This window comes from Larimichthys crocea, chromosome XII (genome assembly GCF_000972845.2).
Source record: "Larimichthys crocea isolate SSNF chromosome XII, L_crocea_2.0, whole genome shotgun sequence".
NCBI lineage: Eukaryota > Metazoa > Chordata > Actinopteri > Sciaenidae > Larimichthys > Larimichthys crocea.
Window position 1 is genome coordinate 5398428 of NC_040022.1, and position 27813 is coordinate 5426240.

Here is a 27813-nt window from a genome sequence, read left to right on the forward strand (position 1 = left end):
AATACTGTACTGCAAATGAGTAAATGTTTTTAAGTTACTTGGCACATCAACCTTGGGACTACAGTCTCATTTGGTGGTGGATCTTGGTGGATGATGCATCATGTAAAGCTTCCTCTATAGGGATAAGAATAAATGCTCATCCTAACGTGTCATTCATCAATAAATACTGATTTTTCCAGTGCAGCTAGAATGTCCTGCAGTAGCTGATGATGAATCTGAGAAATAAAAGCATTTTGGACTCCGAGTGTAACTCGTCAGTGCGTCTTTAATCTAAAAAAAAGATAAATAACAGGAATTTGTGCTTCAAGAAACATTATACAGAATTATAAATGCTTAAAAAGTCATTACATTCGCCTTGTGGTTGGAACTGAAATCATCTCAACAAAAGATGCCCTGTGACGACATCTCTACGTTTGTATGTGATTGACAGCTACCATGCACTTCACTTGTCTCAGCTGGCGTAAAACACCCATTGCAGATTTTCCCTTTACCTGTTTTAAATATGACAGTCTGTGAATCAAAATAATCAGGAGAACAAGTCCTCTAATGTTGGCACTTTCAGATAAACACATCAGGTGCATTATGAAACCACAGTTGACACATGTTTGAGTTGAACAGCGCAGATATAAAGACACAGAAACAGGGGAAACCAAACACAGCAGTCATGATCCAAACAAAACTGGAAGAGCTACATGTAAATGTACAAGAAACTATGAAATATTTCCTGCTCTGCTTGATTGGGTATGTTGTAATGCCTTCTCATGATCAAGTGACATGCTTAGTAAGTATGAGCTGAGTCATGTCAAAATGTCAGAATGTGAAATATGAGATGAAAATTACACTTTTCAAAGAGTGTTTCTCCAGCACTGCCTTGAACTCATGGCACCACCATTCTTCACAGTGTGACAGACAGCTATGGTGTGCTTTTTGATATTTTTCCAACACCAAAACAACAACAGTGAGTCTCTAACTTATAACACTCATATTATTACATTTACCAGATGTATCGGTTCTAAATGTAACCGATACATCTCTAATATTAGGGAAATAAATTCACCTCCAACTAAATGATTTTCTACGTTCAAGTCTAAATGTGCATTTCTTATACAAAGTGAATGCAGATAATTCTTCAAATGTGAAACATTAACAGTTCTTGACATTTGTCGTCTCTTCAAGGAAACCTTGTCCTTGGGATATAGTTTGTATAGCTTGTCTGATCCAGTGTCTGGCACACGTATGTGTTTGTGTGCTCACTGTCAACTTATGTTTCACAACTGTCCCACCCTGCTAGGCAGGAATAAATCTCAGACCTCAGGTGTGAAGGGACGCTGAAGCACAAAACCACAGCAGACTGTGAGGGCACCGTAGAGTCTGTATGTGACAAACAGGAGGCACTCTGAACCCTCAGTGACGTGGAAGGCAAGGCATCCCACGCTCTACAGCAGCATCTGAAGACAGATGAGGTTTTAGGGGAGTAAAAAGGAAGTAACAGAACTGGGAACATATGGCTGTCGTCCAAAAAGACCAGGCCTTTGGGTTCTGTTGGTGATTGGTGTTCTAGCTGCCTGGCAAGACAGGGTCAGAGACATGCCTCTGGATCTCCTGCATCTCTGTGGAGGTCTCCAGGTTCTCAGGGAGGGAGGGGAAACGCTGACTGCCACATAGCAGCCCAGGAGGCTCTTGGGCCCCTGACAATTGAGGATAGGCGAGGTCCACAGAGGGTCGATGTGGCAGGTCGACCTCTGGTGACATGGACATGCCGTCATCAGAGACCACAGTGAGGTGGATCCCGCTGGACAGGGAGTCCTTAGATTTGTGCTTGAAGTCAGAGTCTGGACTCTGTAAAGAGAGAGAAGGATTAAGTCTAATTCAAATTTGCACAGGAAAACTGAATCAACCTGATTTAGATTTACATTAATTCACACTTAAAAGTTTAGTTCAACATTTTGGGTAAATACACCTATTTTCTGAGAGTTAGATGATTGGATTGTTGCTACTCTCATGTCCGTATGGAGAATATTTAGCCAGAGGTTATCTTAGCTCAGAGGTCTTGAAAGACTCAAATACCTAGCCTCATTATGTGCAAAGAAAATCTGCAGCTAAAAGCTAACCAAGCAGCAGAAAACATTTACTGGTCCTGGCCATTAAACAGTAAAGCACATTACCCCTTGTGGAGTGAGGAATTGTCGCTTTTACACTTTATTTTTTGTATGGATTAAATGGACATGTGATCCAAAATGTTAATTAATGTTGTCGATGTTAATAATTGCTACCTTTTTACATTTAAAGCACTGAAAAAATTAAAGAATTGACAACTTTGCAAAATGTTAAAATCACTTTATGAGTCCCATCCAAAAATAGATGATCACAGAGCGATACACTTGTGATAACTGTAAGTATATAAACTAAACACAACACCTGTAGGATTGAGGCAGTGCTGTCGATCTGTACAGGCTGGATTGGAGGGACTGTGTGGATTGTGGGTGCTCCTGTGCTGTACAGGGTAGTGGGGTGAGGCGGGTGAGGGCCGGGGGACACAGCGCTGTAGGCTGGAGGCACTGGGGCCATTTGCCTCTGTAGGAGCTGCAGGATCACATTGATGTCTGCTGTCATACGGGATTCCAGCCTTCACAGGATAAAGACAGACAACAGCAAATGTGACGTCAGGCTCAGGTGACAAAACACACAACCTGAAGTTCTAGTCTATCGCTCTCGGTAGAGTATCTTGCTTTCTCATACACATATAAGCATTTAAGCATTATTTTCTACATGTTTCAGTCTCAGCACTGAGCCTCTCTTATCTTTATTTGTCTTTGGCTCTCCTCTCTTGACTGCCTGTGTCTCATACATATGCAGCTCACATTAACACTATTTACAATGGAGATAAAGGGAGGAGCTCAGTGAGTCAGCACATAATGAAAGGCAGCACCTTTGCTGAACCTTTCAGCAGGGGGTATAGCTCAGTGGTAGAGCATTTGACTGCAGATCAAGAGGTCCCCGGTTCAAATCCGGGTGCCCCCTCTTTTCTGAAAACTTACCGGTTTAACTGGGACTGAAGCAGCTCCAATCTGGATTCCAGCTCACTGGGTCGATCCTCAGCACAGGGCGGAGGGTGGAAGCTTGCCCGGCCTGAAGACGGTCGTCTCTGGCTCTCTGAGAACTGGCTGGCTCTGCGGTCTGGCCAGTAGCCATACAAACCAGACATGCTGATAGGAGCTGTTGCTGTGCAGAACAAGAAGTATATGCAGTATATATGCAAGGTATAATGTCAGAGGGTTATTCTAGTGTTTATTTTTGTTGTAGTCTGTTTTTAGTGTAGACATGGTTTTTATATATTTGGAATTTCATGGTTACTTATATTTTTTGCTTTAGCATATATTCCTTTCACTGACTTGTATCGCCATTTTCAATTTCACATTGCTTTCCATTTTAGTTTCAGTTCCATTATGACTGGTATTGTACGTTTGTTATTTTAAAGGTATGTTCAGTTTTTATCTATGTATTTTGTAATACAAAGTCTAAATCTATTTACGGAGTACTGTACTCTCCTGGCCTTGATTCTTATTTATAGCTCATTATTAACAACAAATAGTGACGTGTCGGGTAAATCGCTAATTACATAAGATTTGTAGATCAGTACTTTTTTAATGTGACATCATTAAATAGACAAATGTTCTCTCAGACATCCAACTCTTTCGATTAACTTTCAACGTTGCTGACTCCAGTACTTTTAACTTATAGTTGCAGCCACTTATGGTATTTATCATTTATTTATGGTATGATGGTGCACTTTGCAGCAGAAACTTCTCTTTATTTTGGTGCACCTCTTAAATGTTTTCAATGTTTCCTCTATCCAGACACGACTGATGAAAGCATTGTATGTAGTCTTTACCTGAGTATGGCGGTCCTCCAAGGTCTACAGGTGGTCCCATACCAGCTGAGGGTCCACTGTGGGGCAGGAGGCCAACCACTGCTGGCGGGTAATCTTTGGTATCACCCCTGGGCTGGTACAGCTCTCCCTTGCTATGTCCCATTGGCTTCATCTCCTCATCACTAGACTGTGAACAGATACTTGCACTGCTGCAGAGGTCTTCCCAGTGGGATTCTGCCCCCGTGCCCCGGTGGTGGTTTGCCATCGGACAGGACTGATCAGGGTAAGAGTCTTCACGGTCCATTCCATCTGTATAGACATGGTCACAGGACACCCAAGGTAAGACAATATGGAGATTAATCAGAACAGAAACATGGAAACATATTAAGCCTTGTGCCTCACTCACCTGGTCGGTTTCGGCGACGCAGGGAGCTTCTCCGATGCCTTTTCCTGCGGTATCCACATTCAGAATCCCTGCCCGGGGTTCGCTGGTTTATTCTATCTGCCTGATACATATCAGCTTCAGTAATTTTTAAATACACACCAGATCTCATACTTTCATACAACCTTGAACCATCTTATAGCATTAGGTGTAATAAATCTTTGATGTTTGTTACAACTTTGGCAATTTTTGGGCCATGTGCTCTTTCTATGAAGAATGTATAAGTTGTTATAATTGTGAACGGAATGGTGTTTTTATAAGTGTAACATCGCCCTCTTGTGGCACTCACATCTCTCAGGTTGAAGGTGATCTCCAAGTTGTTCCAGAACATGTCAGAGAAGTCAGGATACATGTCCAGCACTTCCAGCAGGTCGTCTCTCAAGATCTTGTGAAGATCGCAGTAGGTCAAAGCCCTGACGTCAGCGCTGGATTTACCTGGCCTCCCATAGAGACTGATGGGTTCACCAAAGATGTCGTTCTTTCCTACAGAAATCACACAAAGGGAAAGACGAGTATACAAAAGAGTAACAGTAAATCAATAGATGTCTCACAAAGTGAACGAGCCACTGCTAGTAGTAGTGAATAGTTTACTGACAACAATTTGATGGACGAATCTGATCCAAAACAAGAGCAACACTGATCCTCAACAGCACAGCACAAAAGAAATGACCGATGCATGAAGTCCTTGATCTGACTGCTGGCCCTATTGATGATCAGTGCCACAGTGGAATGGAAGTGGAGCTGTGCCCAAACACCTCTGGCAACACAAACACGCAGAGAAGTGTGTGTGCATTTATGTGTTGTGTGGTGTAAAGAGCAATGTGAGTTGTGTCTTTGTGGGAAAGAGATGTGAGGTTGGAATAACAAACAAACAGAAATACAATTATTTACCTCACTTTTCTCAGTGTGCTTTGGAATTTGGTTGCAATGAGCGCTTGTCATTATTATTGACATTTATTAAGTGAAATGATTTTTTGATTTCTGAAATGAGTGATAATAAAAACAAACAGAATTTCCACTATGACTTGCAGCTCACCTAGTATTGCCACCACCACATCGTCTCTGAGTATCTCTATAGAGCCTCTGGAAATGAAGTAGAGGGCAGTGAGAATGTCCCCACTGTGGACCAGAGTGTCACCCGGTGGGGCGTGCGTGGTCTTGAATCGCATGGCCAGAGCTCGCAGGCAGCCTTTGTTGGCACCTCGAAAAGCTTTGCAGTTCTGCAGCAAGCTGCGGTTCAAATGGAGGCAGATGTCAGCTTGCAGACACTCAGGAAAACCCTTTAAAACCTGCAGGGCAACAGAGAGCATTCGTGTGAATCTACTGCAAATATATTATTTTTTATTTTTCGTTTTTTCCTACACATTTTTGTCCTGTGCCTAAAAAACACATTATATGAAAATCTAAAATGAATCTGAAAGGCACATAAAAAAGAAAATGATGAGCGAGAGAAGGAGAGTAATGTGTCAGATTGATTCAGGCAGGCACAAAGGACAGTAGCTCCAAGTGATTATCTATTCTCACATTGAATTGGCAGGCGCTAATGCTGCTCTCTGGCTCCATCATACTCTGGTTCTGTTGGCATTAGTGATATGACGCACATCACCACTAAAAAAAGTAGTCCCCTAATGGTGCAGCCTCAGCCTGAGAAGGTGGGACTCAGAGTTGAACTAGGGCCCGTTTGATCTGCAGTCAAACGCTCTAATAGTGCACCATACCCCCTAATGAAAAAGTGGGCAGTGAAAACATATTTGATCAATATACAGTAACATGTATAAATCCTCAAACTTGTTCCAAGTAAAGGTAAAAAGCTCAGTAGGTAGAGTGTGTGCTCCATGTACGAAGGCTCAGTCCTTGCCCCAGCAGCTTAGGGTTTGAATCCGACCTGCGTCCCTTTCCTGCATATCATTCCCCGTCTCTCGCTCTCGCTCTCGCTCTCGCTCTCTCTCTCTCTCTCTCTCTCTCTCTCTCCTTCTCCTGTCACTCTGCAGTTGTCTCTATACAATAAAGCTTGAAAAGCCCAAACAAAAATATATCAAAGGAAAAAAAAAGACTGTCATAAGGCTTTTATTTGGAGGCAAAGATTTAAAAAAAATTATGTTTCATTCTGACAGCAAATTTACTTGCCATGCAACATAGAAAACCTGGGTTTGTGTTCATTTGACTATAAGGTTACACAAAAGTTCAGTGTGGGAAAACTGGGTCATTGCAGCAGCAAAGAACAAGACAAACGGCCCATGTAGGTCAAACACAGCATATCAAAGGCACTGTAATTCTGCAAAAAGGGGATATATTAAAAGATAGTCAGGGTAAAGCAAGCATGCCGGTATGTGCTTCAAATTTTGTTATTGCTGTTACCTACAATTTTTTATGTTCTTTCAATAACATATTTCAAAGATAACAAAAGCATATACAGTCATAGAGCATCTATGCTGATGATGAATGCACAAATAAGTAGATGTATGTCCTTTATATGCCCAGAGGTATTATTTAGATATAAATAGAGAACTAGGGACCTCTTGATCTGCAGTCAAATGCTCTACCCCGACATGTCTAGTTAAACTGACAACCAAAACACTAGTTTACAATTCAAAGTATTTGTGTTAAAGTATAGTGTAATCATTTTAAACTCTCTAAACATTCACTTTCATCCAGTGTTTCTTGAGCATGACTTACAGCGTTCATGTCGATGCCGTTGGTGTAGGACCAGGCATGTTGGAAGTACTCCTCCAGCCTCTGTCGCAGGCCTCCTGGGATCTGGTGGAAACGGATGAATTCTTTGACTCGCAGCATCTGGGTGTGGTAACGGGCCGTGCCTGAGTACAGTCTCTGAATGATGGCCGAGACGTTACCAAAGATGCTGGCGTACATCAGAGCTGCACAGGAATTGACAGACAGAATTAATGATACAAAAATGAATTACTCTTACAAAACAGGTAATAACATGCAATTAGAAGACATTGTGGCAATTAAAAAATCAGTTTAATTAAATAATTGATTCATTTTATAAAATCAATCATAAAACACAATAGTGAAGGATGAAATTAAGGCAGTTATTTGGTCATTAGAAGCACTGAGACTGTCTGTGAGACAGTGTGCAAGTGCTTAGACTAATAAGTCTAAAAGAAGTATGAGTGTTTAATTAAAGTAATAGTTATCATCATCATCATCGAACAAAGCAGTAAAATGTATTTTAAAGATGTCTTATCTTAAAAATATATTTTTTAATTAATTTAATTGTCTGATGACATTTCTATTTTAAGATCTGCTACACCAGAGTTAAATGTGTGATCAAAGACATGCAATGGTTCACGCTGCCTTTAAGTCGGTTCCCCCCCTGAAGAATATCATTATTTTTATAATTCACTGGATGGTTTTCGTGTCCCATTTTGCTGTTATCTCCGGTTTGCATCTTTTCCCAGCATAACAAACATAAAGGGCTCGTCCTAAAAGGTTTTTGACTTCAGACTCACTCCCGCTCTACTCACAGCCAATGAGCATGACGCAGATGGAGAAGATCTTCTCTGGGTTGGTGTTAGGTGAGACGTTCCCAAAACCCACACTGGTCAGGCTGCTGAAGGTGAAATACAAGGCTGTGACATACTTGTCCTTGATGCTGGGGCCAGAGCCTGTGTCACTGTCATTGTAATGTTTACCAATCTGGTCAGCCAGATTGTCCAGCCAGCCGATCTTCATGCCTCTGCGAGCAGAGCCTGTGCGCTCCACGTTGCCAATGGCATACCAGATACAAGCCAGCCAATGAGCGATGAGGGCAAAGGTGCACATGAGTAGGAAAAGGACGGCAGCTCCATATTCTGAGTAACGGTCCAACTTCCTGGCTACTCTTACCAACCTCAGGAGTCTGGCTGTTTTGAGTAATCCAATCAGAGTGGTCGTCTGAGGCTGGTGAAGAGAGAGTAGATGTTAGTATATATATATGTTATGTATATACTATACTGAGAATTTGCTGCATGCAAGGACATGCAAAATATAAAAGCATGTATTTGAGTTGATTTGGTCAAAATAAAGTTAAATAGGATAATGACCTGAAACTCAATCCCCCACACTCTACCACTAACATCTTACAGTCTTGTATGCTCAGTCTGGAAAACACTCATAATCAACCAAACACAGGATTAGTTAAACCAATCAGTGAAGCATGAAAAGATATTTAGACAACAAATGGATTCACTCTCTCAAAACTCTAAAATTTGCTATTACTGTTTAAATTAGTTGTTGTATATACCCAACCTGACCTGTTTCAACTATATCCCATGAGTCTGAGGCCATCTGAAAGTGAAGATAAATACTAACAGACCCTTTTCCCTTATCAGATATTTTGACAACTTTTGTTTTTTGACCGTTTTTTCTATTAAAAATGATATTTATTTTTGTGAGACAACATTGGATGAAATAAAATATTTCTGTTGATTTTGTGACACCCCACTGTTTCTGTTCTTCCTCACCTCCTCAGACCCAGACCGGAATATGAGCAGATCGAAGGGGATGGCAGCCACAATGTCGATGAGGAACCAGCCCTTGAAGTAGTGCTGTGCAATGCGTCCCGGGTGGCTGACCACCTCGTCGTTGTGATTGACGTAGGTGGTCCTAAAGTTGATGAGGATGTCCACGATGAACATGACATCCACGACCAGGTCTACCACGTTGAGAGGGTTGCAGGTGTAGCCACAGGTTCTCCTTCGCTCTTCCTCCACCTCATTGAGAAGGAAGGCGGCTGAGTACGGTGTGAAAATGGCAGTGTAGATAACCAGCAGCAGGATGATCCAGTCCCATACTGCTTTGAAGGGGCTATAGTGAAGGATGGTCCATTTATGGATGCGTGGGGCCTGGAGCTTGTACTCTGGCAGCACATCAGCACCGAGTGACAACACCTGAGGAGAAAGGGATAAGAAGATGAGGATCTGATTAATAATGGCGGTAGAATGGTTGGATCCATAACTCATGGGATGGATTGTACTTAGTCCAAAACAACAAAAGTGACTTTGCGACAAAAAGCTACAATTTTTAGTCACTTGCCTGTAGATAAAAAACTTAATTATCATATCAATATCATTATAAAATATAGCTTTCATGGTCAGGTTTAATTTTTTAGGAGTTTAAATTTATCAGCAGGTTTCATATTCAGATGAGGTTTAATATTCATGCACTGCCCCATAATTCACCCTCCCCTTTCACTTTCTGTGTGAACAGCATAGACTGTGTATAAAGACATTTTTAGTTCAGTATGTTTGTTCTATTTTATGTTTATTCTACAAAGCATTCTACAAATCTTTTTCAACAGCATTGGCTGATTTTCACTTGACGTTTACAGATCTGTATGTTATACTGTTAGTAAGTTAGGTGGAAATTTAATAAACAAAAAAACTGGGCATGGTCTATTAGAGAGACAGTGCTGCAGAAGAATGAAAGCAACAGTCAAAAGTTTGTCATGTACTTTGTTCACAAACTCAACACTTGTTGTAGCTGCTACATAATAAAAGTCTTGCAACTAAAGGAAGTAGGAAATGTTGACACATTGTTACTTACAGTGGCTTGTCTTAGGTTAGATTAGTACAGTACAGTACAGATAAGAGACTACATCCACAAAATGTTAATGCTCCCTTCTTATGGAAAGATATGACAGAAATATGTTAAGTCAAATCAATTCATTTTTATTTATTTTTTTAAATTCAATTCTTTTGTCACATAGAATCAATAAACGTCTTGCATAGCTGCATAGGCTCCAGTGTGTTGGATAATGAGGAGAGGATGAAATCATTGACCAGCGACTCAAAGGATTTAATCACTTCAGGGATGAGTAGCACTGCATGATAGTCATTCAGGCTGGACTTGCTCTCTTGGGCACAGAAATGCAAACTTTTTGAAGCGTGTGGGTATGACAGACTGAGCTAGGGATAGGTTCGGTATCATTGTGAAGCGTGGTGCTCACATGCTTGAATTCCCTCAGGAACCTCTGCTTCAGCTGTTTTTGCTTGTTGCCACATGCCCTTCTGGAATTGTAATTCCACTTCTCTTTTAGTCCTTCTTGGCTTTTATTTTTATTGCTCTTCATACATCGCAGACTGCTGCGTTATAAATGTTCATATTGCCAGATAGCAGACCTAAATGGTTGACTGTCGTTTGTATGATTATAGAACCCTGTATGACTCTGGTAATCCATGGTTTCTGGTTGTGAAGCGATTTAACTGTTGTTCTTGGTACAGTTGCTTCTGTTGTATCACAAATACATTTCTCCACAGACTCAGTGAATCCATTGATATCCTCAGTGACATCAGTGGTGCTGTCAGTGTAATATTCTGTGCTTGAAGGTAAGTAACAACTTCTTCTCACCAGGTTGGGCAGGAGAAAATGCCACAGCCACTTAAGGGCATATCCACAGTCACATGTCAGTTTCTCAATATGCTAAATAAAAAACAAAACGGAAACAACTCTACCCCTTAGCAGGGAAAAAAAAGGCTAATTTACAAATCCTCATCCAGTGTTACTGCCACTCCCTGGTGGTAACACTGATTTGTCTAATTGTGTTAACACAAATCAGTAGGTAAACAGTAAATGAGTGAGTGGATATTAAAATTTCACTAACCGGTACGACAATTAGAGCCTCTATGTCCAGGTTCTCATCCTGGTCTTGACCACAGCAGCAGAGGAGCAGGCTCCTCCAAACCCTCTGCAGCCCTACCTGCCTGCTGTGTAGGGGGCCATCTCTTCTCTCGCATCACTCTTGCAGAAAAACCATACAAACTCAGCTCAAACTCACTGCAGCTTTATCTGCCTCTGCTGCACCCTATGATCCCCATTTTATCAAGACCACGTGACCCCTCCTACCAGTGTTCCGCTCAATCGCAGACCAGAATAAAGTGCCGGCATTGATTGGGCGCCATGCCGAGGAGTGATTTTAGTTAATTCTTGTTAAGTGAAGTGACTCTATGTGGCTGATTACCAGTCGGGGGTGTGAGATTGCTTTCCTCTAACAGTCTATATCTGATGCTGCATTGCTGACATCTATATCAACACTACCTCAGTGGCATATGCAAAATATTCTCTTCATGCATTGCTGTTCTTCCATCCTCTCACAAACCAACCATTGGTTAGACCCTTATTTGCATTTTAGTTTGCATAATTATGGTCAGAGTCACTATGAAAAAAGAATTTGGACTTGTCTGACCAGTACCTCTACAATCAAGCCCTAACTGCAACTAAAAGTAGTTCTTCAAATAAGAAACCCATGTCCAAAAATTGTTGTTTCTTTCCACTTTCCCAGCTTGAATAAAAACAGTGACCAGAAATAGTCACATTGAATTGCTTCTCAAGGACAAAGTACTGCAAGTTGCTAAGTGTGTACTTGGCCATATTTGGAAAGCAGAAAAGCAGAAGGGAAAAAATTCACGAGGAATAACCAAGGCTTGTATAGTAGTTTTTCCTTTTATGACAGAGGGATGTTGGCTGCTGCTTATGCTTCATAAATATGTTTTTTATGACCAAGATAATACAGTATTTAAAAAGAAGGTTGGTGGGAAACCATGCAGGATTCATTCAATTCTTCTACCACAGAAACCTATGGCAGTCCTCAAATGACGACAGTAGCTGAACAGATGTGAAAAGACAACACAGTAATGATAATGTAAACAGGAGTTCACTCATCCAAGAAATGTTAAGTTATTGATGTTGTCCACTCTGTTTCATAATGATGACCAAAGAACAGCTGTCACCACCAGTTCGCACGCAACAGCTCTCAGATGCTTCTCTGACTTAATGATTAACATAGCAAGAGTTAACTGTTTATACATTTTCATACATTAGATTGAAAATACAGTTGAGATGTGAAGTGCAGGAAAGCTTAAAGGCTGAATAGGACATAAATCATCAAAGCCTTTATGAAATATATGAAAATGCTGCTTCTAGGGCATTGAAATCAGAAAGTACAGCTTGAATACTAAATATTCATAATCATAAAACTGCAGACATCATTGCGGATTGTAGTTTGTCCGCCTTGAAAACAAAAAAGAAATCTTACTTTTATCCTTAAGTCATGATGTTAAGTGCACAAAGATTTTACTTATTTAATTTTTTTTTATTCTTGCAAATTTCATGCATAAAGAACTTTAGTGAACATAAAATTCAAGTTTTAAGCTGATGTGGCTCACCTGTGGAGCCACAGTAAGTAAGCACGAAGGGCGGGGTGCAGGATGGAGACAGAGAGAGGGAGGGAGAAGAGGAAAGGGCACAACAGTGGCAAACAAACAGGGAAGTGTAGCTGAAAAAGGAAGAGGAAAGTTTGGGGAGAATATCAGGGACCTTTAGAGGCGCAGTAAGGTTGAGGTACTCACAGGCTGCAGTTTATGCTTGAAGCTCATGCTGAAGTGCACCACCACAGGGTAAACAGTGGGAGAAGACTAAGAGACAACAAGAGAGAGAAAGAGAGAGGAAGAAGGCAACCTCTGTCCATCCGTCCGTATCGCCCTCCCTCTTGCTCCCTCACTCATCCTCCCTGCCTGTAGCCCAGCCCTCGCTGCGGGATCTCTGTAAATTCAGCTCTATGACACCATCCACCTCCTCCACCAGTACTCAACAAGTAATAACTGAAGTCAAAGTAGGTCCTGCTGGGTAAAGACAGTTTGATGCTACTTTGAACTTCTGATGCCAGAGCTTTCCTTTAGTACTTTACTGCATCTTCTTCACCGTCTGCAACGTATATCTAGGTATGGGCAGCTGCATCAGAAATAATTATTCAAATATTTATGTCTGTATTTACATGCAACCATGTCTGTTTATTTTGTGTTTGAATGTTTTGCATAATCCTCTGAGGGAGCAAATGACTGTCTTGCGTCGATGCTGACATAAATGAGTATATGTATATGGCTATATATGTGTAGATGTAGGCTAGAACACCTCAGTTATTGAATACAAAAAAATGTGAATATAAACCTGTTTAACTCATATACTTCAGCTGTGTGCACACACGCTCATGCCAACACATTCTGAAAATCATCCACTTAAAAAGCAAATGTAAAATTGTAGTCGGTTCATACTAGATCCAGATTGCTCTACAACCTCCTGTTGTAAACTCATTCAAAGCACCAGGGGGCACCAGATAAACACACTTCTGCTTACACACACATACACACAGACACACACAAAAACACACTAGTAGTTACAATGTGCTGGTACTTCTCTACAGTTAGCAGTCTTTTACAAGCTACAGTCAAATCAGTCACACTGTGTGCTTCATGTTATGCAGACAAATCAATATGAAAAAAGATCAATGCCAACCTCCATTTCCCTTTCTGTAAGGTGCCAATCGAAATCCAATTATAAAAACAGGATAACATTTTATTGTATAATGGAATATAATTAAAGTAAAGGCAAGATATTCTTATATATTTAGTTACAAATGAACAACAATGATTCTTTAGAAAACTTGCATTTGATATGGTTATTGACCACTGCTACAGCTGTGACAGCAGCAACGATTACTGTGACCTAAAACCTGACCTGCAGGGCTTGGCATTCGTCTGTGATCCGTCACAACTATGATACCACTGCAAGTCAATTCCAGCTCTTTTAACAGGGCAAAAAACTCAAACCAACATGAAGACAGCTAGACGGGACTGCAGTTTGAGGTTTGACAGATGCACAGAGAGCATGCCCTCTACTTCCATTAATTCTAGAGGCCAAGGTCACTGACAGCGTCAAGCCACTGAGTGCCACTCAATAGCCTCACAGCTGTCACCCTTTTTACTCACTTTCATAACTACATCTCACCAAAACTGCGCTCCACTCTCTCAGACAGCTTCACAGACTCTCTGTGATCCCCACACACACCCACACAATCTCCATATACATCCTCACATACACACCAGTGAGTCGCCCCTTCTTGATGCTGCCTAGATACCATCTATACTGACATTACATACAGCAGATACAACAATACAGCAGGCTATGAATAAAACATGCTTAAAACTAACACAGCAATACTGTCTCAATAAATGTCTCAGTCCCCTCCACACAAAAATGTCTTTTGTTATTGTTAAAACAATAGTATGCAACCATTGTACCCTAAAATAACAGCTTCAGCATCATTTTGATGCTACAGTCAGTTTTGTTGACTAAGACAGGACGAAGACTTTGAGGGGATGAGGCTGAGTCAAGATCAAGACCAGAGAGTATTTAGCCTACTAGTTAACATTAATATTAATGTAATAGTAATATTCTCCTTTTTTTTGGGGGTGAGGCATGCTTCTTGCAGCCTTCTCAGTAAGCGTATTACACACGATTTACAGACTGCTGTGTGTGCGTTTAGGAAGTCACTTTCTAGGGGTGCATGTGAAGGTTTAACAGTATGTTAACAGTGGTAAAATTGTTTGTTTTACCTAGTTCATGTTCATTTCTTTTTTCAATGACCTGCTTCATAAAATACTGAGTTTCATTTGTTGGAAAAACTTTGCCGCTATTGGCATGTGGTCTTATGGTTAAACCTCGACCTGACCTCTCTTTAATTTTCTGTGTCACGCAGGTCTTTGCTCTATAACTACAGACTGTGGAACAACTTTTTAAAGAGTGAAAGTATTTTCAGTTAATTATAAAACTGTGGCGGGACAAACATGTTGACCTTATTAAGTGAATAATATGGAAACACTGGTGACACCCCACAGTTATGGTCTTGAATGGTCTTGAAATAACATCCTGAGACCGAAACAAGATTAAAACAAGAGTAAAAATGCACAATGTTACATCACATCATCTTTTAACAACACACAAACAATTTCTTCATATGCTTGCTTGATGTATGACTTCAGTTGCTCCAAAATCTCTGTATACCTTTCATCATTAATGATGTCTTCACAGATGTGCCAGTCACGCATGGCAGGGGTAACTTGCACATAACACAATCCACCTGCACAGCATCACAGATGCTGCTTTTGAACTTTGTGCTGGCAACAATCTGGATGGTCCTTTTATTCTTTACCCTGGAGGACACAACATCCATGATTTCCAAAAATAATCCGAAATGAATGAATACCTGAAAATGAATGAAATGAATGACTTGACAGACCATAGCACCTGTCAGTCCTCAGATGAGCTGGGGCCCAGAGAAGTCAGCATTTCTGGCTTTCTCTTTGTAGTCTTGAGTCTTGTCCTGGGTAATTGAGTAATGTCCTTTATACAATAATGTTGATTTTTATCCGATCTTTTAATGATATTCTGGATTCTAAATGATTGGAGGACTAAATTCCTTTCAGGTGTGCATTGAGAAACGCTGCTTTTGAGCTGCTGGATTTTTTGCCAACACAGTTTTTCACAAAGTGGCGAACCTCACCTCACCCTTGCCTGTGAATTATGGAGCCTTTACAAGAGGCCCCTTTTATACCCAATCATGATACTATCACCTGTTACCAGTGATCCTGTTTGTTCCACATCAGTGTTTTTTAAGCTTTTTCACCACAGTTTCCTAGTTTTTTTCCGCCTGTCCCAACTTTTTTGGAACGTGTTGCAGGCATGACATTCAGAATGAGTGGATATTTACCAAAAACAATAACGTTTATCAGTTTAAAAGATTTTTGGAATCAGGGTTTTACCAAGTTTGTAACTTGTAATGATTTTGGTGAAACTGGATCATATTTTATGGAGAAAAACTAGTAAGAGATAATAAATATTATTTTTATGTCTTAATAAATTCAGAGGAGATCTTTAAAAGTGTCTAGTACAAGAAATATCACAAACTGAGGGAGATTATAAACTGCCTCTAGAACACAAGCTGATTTGCACTGGAAATAAGAGAAAATATCTCAGCCTTTTGTTTTCACAATAAATAATATTTAAGGACACAGTTCTAGACTAAGACGAAGAAGACCTGAGGAAGATTGTCTGTGTGGTCTGTCAACAGGAGACATGCCAGAGACAGATAGCTGTATTAACAGCTTCCCACCTCCCAAGAGAAACATAACAAAGAATAAGACAAACCCGACTGAGCAGCAGACAAACACTCCACTGCTATGCTAACACAGAGGAACGCTCACCAAACTTGTACATGACGTCAGCAGAGTCGAGATAACAAGTTATGTGTTCCGCCTGGCCTTTGAGGAGGCCTTCTGTTCATCCAGTCAGTGTTTCCAGGGCCACAGAAGCCACATTTCTTCCGGATTGTGTACTGAGTCACAACCTGTTGTGGATACCACTCCTCCTCCTGGTGTGAACAAGTGAGATCTCACCACCACGGAGGCAGCAGCATTAAATCACCAAGCAGTTACATAGGGTAATGACATGCAAATTGACAAACAATTAAAAGCAAAAAGACGACCAATATAAAAATTAAATAAATATTGCTGGAGAATACCCTCTCTGGCCTTAAAACAAATTCATATAATTAATGTAATACACGCAGGCAGACTGTATTGTGTATCTATAGGTAAAGTGTATCTAAGGTTGAGCTACTGTATTCAGATTTTCACCAATTTTCCAACTTTCATTGAAATCTGTTAGCAGGTTTTTGAGCTATCCTGCTAAATAACAAACCAACAGGCAAGCACAGAGATAAACTGGGCCAAAAACAGCTGACCTTTGTGGAAGCCCCTCACATAAACTGGGTTAATGTGATGCACTGAGGTAGCCCGCGATGTCTGAGTGCCAGCTCTGTCCTATGTGACATTTTGGTTTTGAGTGTGTGCAGACATGTAATGTACATAAATATCACTCAAGTACTACACTTTTACAGAACTTAGAATTTTGAGGCCCTACTACTTTTACAATATTGGTTTCAGTTTATATTATTATCAGTTTTTGAGACTAATTTCTAAAATTTCTGAGGTAAATATTGTGTAGTATATATATTATTCCACAACATTTATAACAGCTTTGAGTTACTTCCGGATTTCAACTTAAGAAGTGTTTATAAAATATTTAAAACATCTGAAAAACATCATCTCTTTATTCATATCAATTCATTCTAATATACATTAAAGGTTCAGTGTATAGAATTCGGTTGCATCTAGTGGTGTAATTGCTGCATTGCGATCTCCTCACATCACTCGCACTAACCTAGTGTAAAGGAGAATAACACTTAGTCCCTGATATAAAACTAAATTTATTTAAGTAGCAAAAACAAAACAATTATTTTATATTCTATGTCTGCCTTATTCTGAAAATAGACATTTAAGAACAAAGATAAACAAATGTGCCTCACCTCTAGTACTTTTAGACATTAACTAAGAGTTTTTAGACAATTTTCTAAAAATGCAGAGGAATATGTAATGCTTTAATTGATCTGAAAGCAGGAAAATTCTAAAATCTAAAAAACACTCTTTCTGAAATCATTATCCTGAATTATCTGAATATGACATATCGACCATTCTTCACAATTAATACTAATCTACTTTTATTTATGTAATTTTCCGTTGTGGAAAATGTGTGTGTGTGTGTGTGTGATCACAATGTGTTTAAATGTGCACAAAGACACCGTGGTGTGACAACAGGTGGCTGATGAGTGTGTTTTTCTTCTGGTGTCATAGATGTCACACTTCAGGTGAGATTATTCTTTCACACTTTCACCCTGTGACTGCAGATGTCTTAGCATCTTCAGTGAACCAGAAGTATTAAACACATATAGACATCTTTGTTTGAATAATCCATGTGCAGACGGGATGTGACAATGTGAGAAGGTCAAACTGATCTTTACTTTCAGGAACAGCGAAAAGCAGCAAAACGTTACCACATCTAAATATGTGACTGATCTTCACTTGAAGTAACATGCATTCATTGCAAAAAAATCCATCCATCCATCATAACTAAGTCCTTAAGTTGTAATCAGTGCAAATCACTTGAAATAATGTAAATAATTTGCCATTATTTACAGGTATTCAGCTCCCAAACAAGCTCACAGACAAGATGAGTTATTTAAAATTTCGAAGGTTTTGGACTGAGTAACTATGACCACAGAGTGAGTGGACAAGAACAAAGTGCAAATAGAAAAAGAGAAAAAAAGATGGGATTTATCATCTCTCATCTTACCTGTGTGACCTGAGTGACCTTCTCTGTGACGTTCTGGGTTCGGTCTTTAATCTTGCTGGGTGCAATGATTTCAATCTCGGTGGGCGAAGGAGGTCTCATTCTGTCTGAGCCGAAGGTGAGAGTAACCTGAGGGATGCGGCCGATGGTCCTATGTCTCATTAGGTCCGAGTCTGATGTGGAGTTCAAAGCATTGGGCTTCAGATCTGCAGCAGAGAACAGCAACATCAGCAACAAGACTGAAAATTGAAATCGGGACTAAAAGAAATTAGAACAGAATAACTGATAAAAATGTATCTAAATTAATATCAAAATGTCCAGGTTTGAAGGTCAAATCATGAGCAAATTTTGAAACTTATAATGTTCTTAGATGCTAAATGTTTTTGTACATCCACTATTTCTTGGACTCAACAAGGGAATCAGGACAGACTGCGTTTCCCTTCAGTCTTGAAGACACAGATGGACACAAATATAGTGAAAATGAAAGAAGATGTGACAGATGGAGTGAGAGTCCAGAGTATGATTGGAACCTGTATCCTGCACAAAAAAACACAATTTCCTCATAAAATATTTCCCCGGAGAGAAGAGAGGGACATATGTGCAATTTTTACACAAAAGTGTCTCGGCTGGTGCAACCGTCAGGCAGCTGCAAGTGTTATCATCTCTCTATTACTGTATTTTCTTGTCATGTGAAAAGTAAAGATTCTGATTTTGTTGCTTGCTAATCTTCCATAGCTGTGAATGCAAATGCTCTTTTCTGATTGGCTGGCAGCAAGTGTGTGTAAATTCATATTACAGGACAGCTTGTAGTGTCACTTTGACTTAGGGGTTAAGATGTCAACCATAAACTGCAACATCCATGGTTCAGTTCAGCTGGGGACATGCTGCATCTCTCTCTTTCTCTCGCCTCTCTACTGTGTCATAAAACATCAGCTCAAGGCAACTCAAGCATAGTTTCAGTCAACATTTTAGCCACTGTTCTGTGTAAACTTGATTAAATTGTAAGTAATAGCAGGAAAATACTGATGCTTTATGTTACGTGACATTAACTCACTTTGAAATGACCTGGCCTAGGTTAAACCAACAGTTGTACTCTAGTGTGTCCTTAAATATGCAATAATAGCCTAAGTGTAAGAACCACCTTTTCTGTTACAGCAATGATTGTAATAATACAACTAGAAATTCTTTATTTTAATCACAAATGATGCTTCCACTGTCCTAATCAAACACTCACTGCTGTTGATTCGAGAATCTCCAGATCGATTGTTCCATTCTGCCCTCATGCCATCGATGTCATCCAGTGACGAGGCACGTCGGAGGCTTTGGACACTGTCCCGAGAACAGCTTCTAGGTAGGGTCCCCCTGGGAAAAGCCATGCCTGGGTCCAGTCGGTCTGTCAGCAGGGAGCGCTGCTTCGTAGAGGACTGGGCTGGAGGAGAGGGAGGATCCAGGTCCTGTTCTATCAGAGCTTCCGTCTCAGACTGCATGCAGCTCTCTTTGGATGGGATTCGAAACTCTTTGAGAGGGACTTCCTCACTGTTTGGCTGTCAAAGAGAGCAGGAGACAACGTCTCAGACATACAAAAAATATTCAAAAATAAGCATTTCTTAGGTAAATATTATCTGTCAGTGTTTTTTCTCAAATTTTGTTGTGTCTTGCAAATCAGGACAAACAACCATATAGCCTACAATACAAAGTAAACCTAGAGAAAAGAGAACAGAACAGAAAGTAATGTCCAAACAGTCCCAACATGTAGTACATTTGCCTGTCTTGGCCCAATACAGTTCCAGTGTCAGGCATGGATATTATCAGGAAATAGTTTCTCAAAAGAGGTGATCCATCAAAACACAAGAGAAGTCTAAACAGAAGTGAAGGGGGACTCTGAGAAGAGAAACATAGATTCAACAATGATTGAATTTTTCCCTCATTCTTTCCTTTGGTGTCTTTTGGGCTTAGCCAACATGTGAAACAATACAGAGTATATTTAATGGATATGTGAAAAGCATACACCAAAAGAGTTAGTTATCTCTTAATAGTTGGAGTGCAGAGTGTTTTTGTTTTGTGTTGTAGTAATGTAAGCAGTAAATCAGTCATTGCAAAGGCCTAGTACGCATAGAAGATTTGTTTTGTATATAGATTTAGCCACAGTCACATGTGTCAGTATGTACTACAGCAGAATGCAAAGCATGCGTGTGGTGAGTGTGTTTACACCGCCTCACCTGCAGGTAGTCCACAACCACTCCTTCAAACTGATCTTTGGAAAGTGAAGGTCGTCGCATGGACCGCAGCACCGGCAGCCTCATCTTCAACCTGCGATTCTGACCTGCGGGGGAAACTCAACCATTAACAAAACTCTTAAACTCCAAAAATCCAAATACCTTTTGGGAGACAGTTTCACCTGGATTTTTTTGTACTGCATTAAACAGGGCAATTTTTTTGTACATGTATACTTAAAGTCCAGACTGAAAATGTTTGTCAGCTGGTAAATTCCACTACGTCTATGACTAGAAGCTTTTTAAAAAATCACAGAAATCAGAAACAGAATAAAAGCTCAGCTTCCCTAACTTGAATGAAGATCATGCAGACAAATGTTAAAAGTTACAAAGCTATTACAGTAAATCAATCCTTGGGTGACTCTCTGCCTGAGGCCTGACTTCTTGAGAGAGCGATCAGTCAGCTCCTGGAAGTCGAGGATGAACATGATGACGACCCCTTCCTCGTTCTTTACAGGGACAATGTCCACCAGGCATGGTCTGCAGGTCCCTTTTAGCCACAGAAAGAGAGAGAGAGAGAGCGAGGGATGAAGGTAGATATCAACTGTAAAACAGGGGGCATCCGGATTTGAACCGGGGACCTCTTGATCTGCAGTCAAATGCTCTACCACTGAGCTATACCCCCACCTGTGAGGTCAGTGCCTTCTGATCTCTGTTGTTAGGTCATGCTTTTATGGAAGGTCATGAGCGAGAAAAATGCAGAAAGAAAGAAAGAAAGAAAGAAAGAAAGAAAGAAAGAAAGAAAGAAAGAAAGAAAGAAAGAAAGAAAGAAAGAAAGAAAATTGGAGGGGAAAGGAGAGACTTCAAAATGCTAAAATAGACGAAATGAGCAACACTCCCGTCAGGTCTAACTTCACTGTGCAATCAGTGTGGTCTAAAAATAGAAACGGGGGGAGAGAGCAGATCACACGAACACACACACACTGTGAGTGTCTGCATTCACATATCCACCCTGAGAAAACTCTGACAGGAATTTATCTTGGAGGTAAAGGGAAAAAAATGTGACGTGTTCTACACCACATTGTATCCACTTGTTCGCAGTTTCTTTTGCCTGTTCAGTCTGGGAGCACAGTAGGAAGCAGGAGACAAAACAAATAGATGCTTAGTGGATTTGAGCTGGCATGCTGATCACATTTCCATGACAACAGCACTCTAGACTGTACGCCCCATGCCCAAATGGCCGAAGTAACAAAAGACAACGCGTGTGTATGTGTATGTCTGTGTATATATGTAGACAGTAAATGTAATTGTGTTCATGGTGACTGTGATTGTCCTAAGCCTGCTGTGTTTGATCGTTTCCATTATGTGTTTCAGCCTCAGTGCCACTGTGCAAGTGACAGATAAACAGCTGAAGAAGGAATTAAAAGGTTGCAGATGAAAGAGGCCACAGGTGCAATATGCAGACCTGTGCACAGGACAGTCAACAGCTGGTGGGAGCATTAAGATAAAGTCAGAGAGTCAAGAGGAAATGACGCTTTGAGAGCTCAGTGAAATGCCACCGTATGAAGTGCAGATTAAAAGTTTAAACGCCTGTCTTGCCGTGTTATTTCTTTCCGTTTCTTCACTCGGTTCTCTCATTACAATTTTAATATCACCATCTCTAAGTCTCTACACTTTTCATTCTAACTTCCTTCCCCATCTGTGATAATTATATTTTGTCTGAAAAGCTTTAAAGTAAATATAAACACAGATCAAGAGTGTGAGAGAAGATTATTAAACAGTTGAAGAAGGGATTAAGGTTATACCATCATACCAATATGGCAGAGGCAAAACAAATGTCCATTTAATGGAACAGATCTTAAAAAGAGATTGGGAATATGATGCTGAGTCTGTCTGTCTGATCTCTCTGCGGTGGTTCAGTGCAGAAAATGCAGTCCGTGATTCTAAAAAACCCTGATTTGACCAAGATGGCTGATTTTCAAGATCACAGAGAGTCTGTAATGGTCTGCAAAGAACATGGCAGGTCACTGTGAACGCCACACACTGTGGTGCGAGATCAACATCTTTTTTCTTCCTGATTATTGTGTTTTCCGTGTTTGATTTATATGACAACCGAGTCTGAATGTGATTCTGTTTGTACTAATTAGCAACAGTTTTAAAGGCCAGAAAAACATTTAAAATGTGTCCAATAATTTGGATTTTGATCAAATAATTGTACAACTAATAAAATTCCCATTATCCCCCCCACTTTATGTGTACGCAGTGCTAATAAGCAAATATTAGCACACTAACACACTCAACACTGTGCCTCAGTATAGCCTAAAGAAGCTGCTGATGGGGCTCAACTTTTAGACTTATTTATGATCAGACTGTATTTGGTGAATAAGTAGAATCAGTCATAGTAGTCAGGTATATTTTTGGGACTATGACAGGTTGAGTTATACCCTCATCGTAACAGTATTTAAGATATCCCTTAAATAAAGCTGTCAGACGTAAATAATTAAGGAGGATCTAACATTTTGACTTACAGCAACTGTTTCCTTTGTGTATGCTAGAATCTAAAATGTTAACATCGAGCATGAGGCAGACACTGAGAGTAGTGACTGATGAGATATTTTTAAATGACTGTATTAGGAGCAAATGACTGATGGTGAAAGATGAGTAATGAATGATGGTTATGGTAATAGTGTGGATGTCTAATCAGGTTCTTCAGGTCTTCTTCTTTGTCAGAAGACAGATGGGAGAACAGTGGATTGCAGAATAATGATTATTATTACAGTGAATGGCAGAACAATGATTATGGTGAGTGGGTTTTCATAACAGTCAAGCTGTCAAGTAGGCCAGATTTTGTCATGGCCAGAAGGTTGCTACCCAGGAATCTGTGGATAGAAACAGACTCACGGGGATGGTTTAATTCTTACCTTCCTTAGCATAGTAGAGAATCTCCACCTTGCGCTCCTCAGAGCCAAGCAGGGCCTGTGCCAGCTGGGCCAGAGCACTCTTCATGGTACCAGGACCCACCAAGAACTGGCAGGTACAGGGCTGCTGCATGATCTCTGCTCTGGCAAAGCCAAACATCTGGCAGAAGCCTTCGTTGCAGTAGATAATGCCACAGTTCTTCATCTGGGCATTGGCGATCAGAAACTTGCGATCTGAAGAGCGGAAAATGCTTAGTGTCATATTCCAGTTTAAAGTCAGTTTTATTTATATAGCCAAATATCACAGATCACAAAGTTGCCTCTAGGGGTTTTATAATCTGCACAGCATACAACACCCTCTATCTTTAGAGCTCCATTTTGTAAAAAGCATATGTTAATGCTGTGAGGATTTAAGACTTAAAGACGTATTGTTAAGCAAGGGTTTAAAAGACTGTTCAGAAGACCAGAAATGAATAAATACGACATAATATGCAACAATTTCAGACATATTATTTAACACTTTACTTCCTTTGTACATTCTTAAAGACGAAAAAACCTTGCTGTCATGGACTGAAGTGACAGTTACAGCTAATGTTACTTTTTGTTATGGTTGAATTAAACCACTGCCTCATCTATATGTGATAACAAAACTAAATTACTACCTACTACTACTTACCTAATTAACCTACCTACCTACCTGACATAAGATTGATCAGTTTTCTAGTGTATCCACAATACAATTACACTCACTGATTCAGTACAGCTGTTCTTCTGCATCTTTTCATGACTTTCTACCCCCACTTAACAGTCAGCTAAAGTGGAAGCAGAGAGGTTTGGTGGAAATAATGAAGTCCACCTTTCCATGGTGCTAATGTTGTTAGTGTCACAATTTCTCCCAAGGGACTGAAGTGGAGCAGGTGGGCACTCCAATATAAGAGCCTCTGTGGTGTCACACCTGCTCTCTTATAACTTGTGGGAATTTGCAGGTTGTTGACGTTTGTTGTGAGACACATTTTAATTAAACTGCAATTATCCACACATTTGCGGTATGTTTTAATTATTTATATTACATTTATTTTACTGCTAGGTTATGCTAGTCTCTTTATTCTGATAAATTGTTTGTTTATAACTGGACTGGTTGCACAGCAGACATTTTGACACAACATAATAGGAAACTCACTGTTGTAATAATGATAGTAATTTTTACTGTACTATGGCTTTGACAAAATGTCTGCTGTGTAACCAGTCCATTATAGGTTCAATAATGTGCTTGGAATTGCAAGCTGCATGAAAACTATAAATACTACTTTAATGTTAGCTCAATGCAGTGCTGTTTAGTAGTGGACTCTGATGTGTGTTTTCACCAGCCCTGACCCTCCTTAAACGCTCATCCTATGGGAAACACTGTGGCTGTACAGTGTCAGGTGGAAACTGGACCACAGTAATGGCTTTTCCTGCAATGTGTTTTTAATGTTAAGTACCCCCGAGTTACTCTGCACTCAGAAAAATCCTTAATAGTAATTCAAAGCTCCCATATACAGTTATTGATGATTATAATGTACGTGACACCGTCAACAGCCACTATGTCAAAACATTGTCAACCATGAAAGTGAATTAGGGCAGTGTTGTTTGAAGGCTGCTAATGGAGGAGTTTAATGAGCTAAACAAAAAGTACATAAATATCCCGAAACATCTGACTGGTCCTTTTATTATCCTGCGGTGGAACTGGGTTAAACAACTCTCCCTGTTTGCTGCCCACACAGATGAGAGGTTGGGACTCTTCTCTCAGTCCCTCTCTTTAAAGTAAATGGGTGAGCTCCTCTGGTGGAAAGCACATCCTGTCCAAAGTCATTATCTGGGGCTCAAAGCGGAAACACTGATCGTCACACCGTTGCTAAGCAGCCCTGCTGTGGCACGTGCACTCACCTGGTCGTGCACGTACATGTGGCTACGTGTACACACATACACACACACACACAGACATACAGTAGAGGCATTACATAATAGAGCTTTTATAAAGGCCCTCCATAGATTCAAGCATTATTGGCCCCATATCTAACCAGACTAAAACTCAATGAGAGTTGTCAGCAATCAAGTATTTCTCCATGTTTGGTCAGTATCTGATCAGAACGTCAGGGTTATTTTCAGTCTTACACATCCACACTGTGAGTGGTCCATAATGAGGGACAAGTGGGCAAGAGGAAAATGTGCCAAGGAGAAAAGGGAAAAACTGAAAAGCAGACTATTTATGTATCTAATGTTCCATTAGATATAGAGTATATTGGTATTATACAAAAAAAATGAACGTGCAATGTGTGATGTACAAAATTGATTTTAAAGTGAACCTATGGGTCAAAAGAAGACATCAAATGCGACATCCATGTTTTATCACAGGTCTTAGTGCTTGCAGTAAAAACAAAAAAACATTTTTTTTTGTCTCTCTTTGCAGCTAATGGAAAATACGGGCTAATGGAACATAATGTAAGACATCAAGTGAGCACTCACAAACAAACACACATGCAGGTGCAACAGCCCTAAAACATAAAAGGACTGGCGCGAGGTTGTCAACGTCCATATTAAGATATGTCAATGTAACATGAAAAGCTCTGCCACCTGCCACCTGCAATGAAAGAGTCTAAATACATTTGAATACAGTAAATACTGACCAATTATGTGAATAAAGGATACAGGAGATTGGGTTTTTTTTTAAACTCACAATACTAACTAAGAAATAAGCACAAAAAACAAATTTTTACCCACAATATTCATTACTGTAGTAATGACAATAATAATAATGATGATAATACTAACACTACTAATAATATAACAATCCTGACTGTAAATACAATAAATATTTATGTACTGTTGGCCCACTGCTCTTACTGATGATAATCATAAACCACTTTTTAATGGACCTTTATTATGTGGCTAATGGAGGGCAAACTGAATTCTATTTACGCTTAGAAGTGATAAGATATGAATATTATGAACATTTTGTTGTTATAGTTGGGTGTTTTAAAATCACTATCTGCAGGTCAACTGTGTGTCCGCACTTTGACACATAACATTTTCATAACTTCGCTCATTTCATGATGTGCACTTACTTTGCTCGTCGAATTTCCTGATGATAGTGTCCAAGTACGTGTTCTGGAGCGCAACATGACCGCGTCTCACAGGCATTTTGGTGCTGAGAGAAAAGACTTCCACGACACATGAACCTTGACAGTTTTAAAATAATATTAATAAAAATGAATGGAATAGAAAAGAGATTTGAAGATCTGCTTCCACGCAGGACGAGCGTCAAAAAACAGGGTTTGATTTGTCTCGCAGGCTGCCGCTGACCGTGAGAGATGAAGCTCTGGAGAATGATGGAGAGGAGGTCTCGTTGCCAGGGCGATAGCAGATGCAGGATGTTACACGCCGATAATGTAAAAAAAAAAGTAGACTAGAATACTGCAAAAGCCATATGTGACAACACTTCACCACCAAAAACAAACAGGAGAAACCGGTTTCCCACGATTTGGTCTCCTCTACTTAGTGAAGGGAACCTGTTTAGGGAGATGAAGTTAGAAACTAAAGCTGTAGAGCGCAGAGAGTCTCAGTTTGTTTTATAATCGCAGCTTTCTCCATCAAGTTTAGGCTCTGCACGATAAGGACGGCGGAGAAGAAGCTCCTATTAGTCACATCCCCTGGATCCACTGCCCTTCCACCGCCCCCAGGCTTGACAAGAGTGGCTGTCAGCAGCGTCAAGTCAGTCTGAGTTAACCTGGACGAGAACGGAAGTAAATTGTGATAAACTTTCAAAATAAAGACAACATTTTTCTTGAATTTTCTTTGAATACAGGCCTGCAGGGATAAACACATGTTAAGATGAAGTTTATTTCAAGAGCTCTCCAAGGCGGCTGGCACAAGCTTTATGAGGTCTTGTAGCCTTGGTAGGCCTGAGTCTTTTCCAAAAGGTAGCCTACAGGATCCAACGTTAGTTATTTGTTTTACTCCAAAACATAGGTAAGCACACCTAGAATATTTGATTTGCTATAATTTTGTGTTTTGTCCTCAAATCCCTGCCTCTGGGATTTTTTCTATTTCATTATCACTGTATAATACAGTTACAAGCCTACATTTTAGAATATAATTAGATTTTGGTCAGAGTATATCATAAGTAATAAACATTCAAGGATAGTATAGAAACTATAATAAATTGATTACAAAAATCAGGGGCAATGATTTGGGAGCAGTATACAACATATCAAAATATGTTGAGACAGAAAATTCAGCACATAGTGTTTCTTAACAGTGGGGTGTTTTATTTTGAAATCCGTGCCCTGAAGTTAAGTTTACTCTATC

General features: G+C 40.0%; 1 protein-coding gene and 2 non-coding genes across 3 annotated transcripts; 1 reads left to right on the forward strand and 2 right to left on the reverse strand.

Moving 5' to 3' along the window:
- Positions 1 to 247: 247 nt before the first annotated feature.
- On the reverse strand, positions 248 to 27201 carry kcnh6a (potassium voltage-gated channel, subfamily H (eag-related), member 6a). Its single transcript, XM_027285933.1, has 16 exons — positions 26571 to 27201; positions 23470 to 23700; positions 20949 to 21098; positions 20555 to 20658; positions 19570 to 19879; positions 18339 to 18541; positions 8780 to 9205; positions 7802 to 8216; positions 6990 to 7189; positions 5350 to 5602; positions 4603 to 4796; positions 4278 to 4377; positions 3893 to 4180; positions 3039 to 3222; positions 2419 to 2626; positions 248 to 1839 (listed from the first exon to the last, which is right to left on the reverse strand). Exons 1-16 carry the CDS (start codon positions 26644 to 26646, stop codon positions 1558 to 1560), a joined length of 3624 nt encoding a protein of 1207 aa, XP_027141734.1. The 5' UTR covers positions 26647 to 27201; the 3' UTR covers positions 248 to 1557.
- On the forward strand, positions 2950 to 3021 carry trnac-gca (transfer RNA cysteine (anticodon GCA)). The gene has a single exon. It is a non-coding gene; the product is annotated as a tRNA-Cys (tRNA).
- Positions 21162 to 21233, reverse strand: trnac-gca (transfer RNA cysteine (anticodon GCA)). Its single transcript has one exon. It is a non-coding gene; the product is annotated as a tRNA-Cys (tRNA).
- Positions 27202 to 27813: the final 612 nt, after the last annotated feature.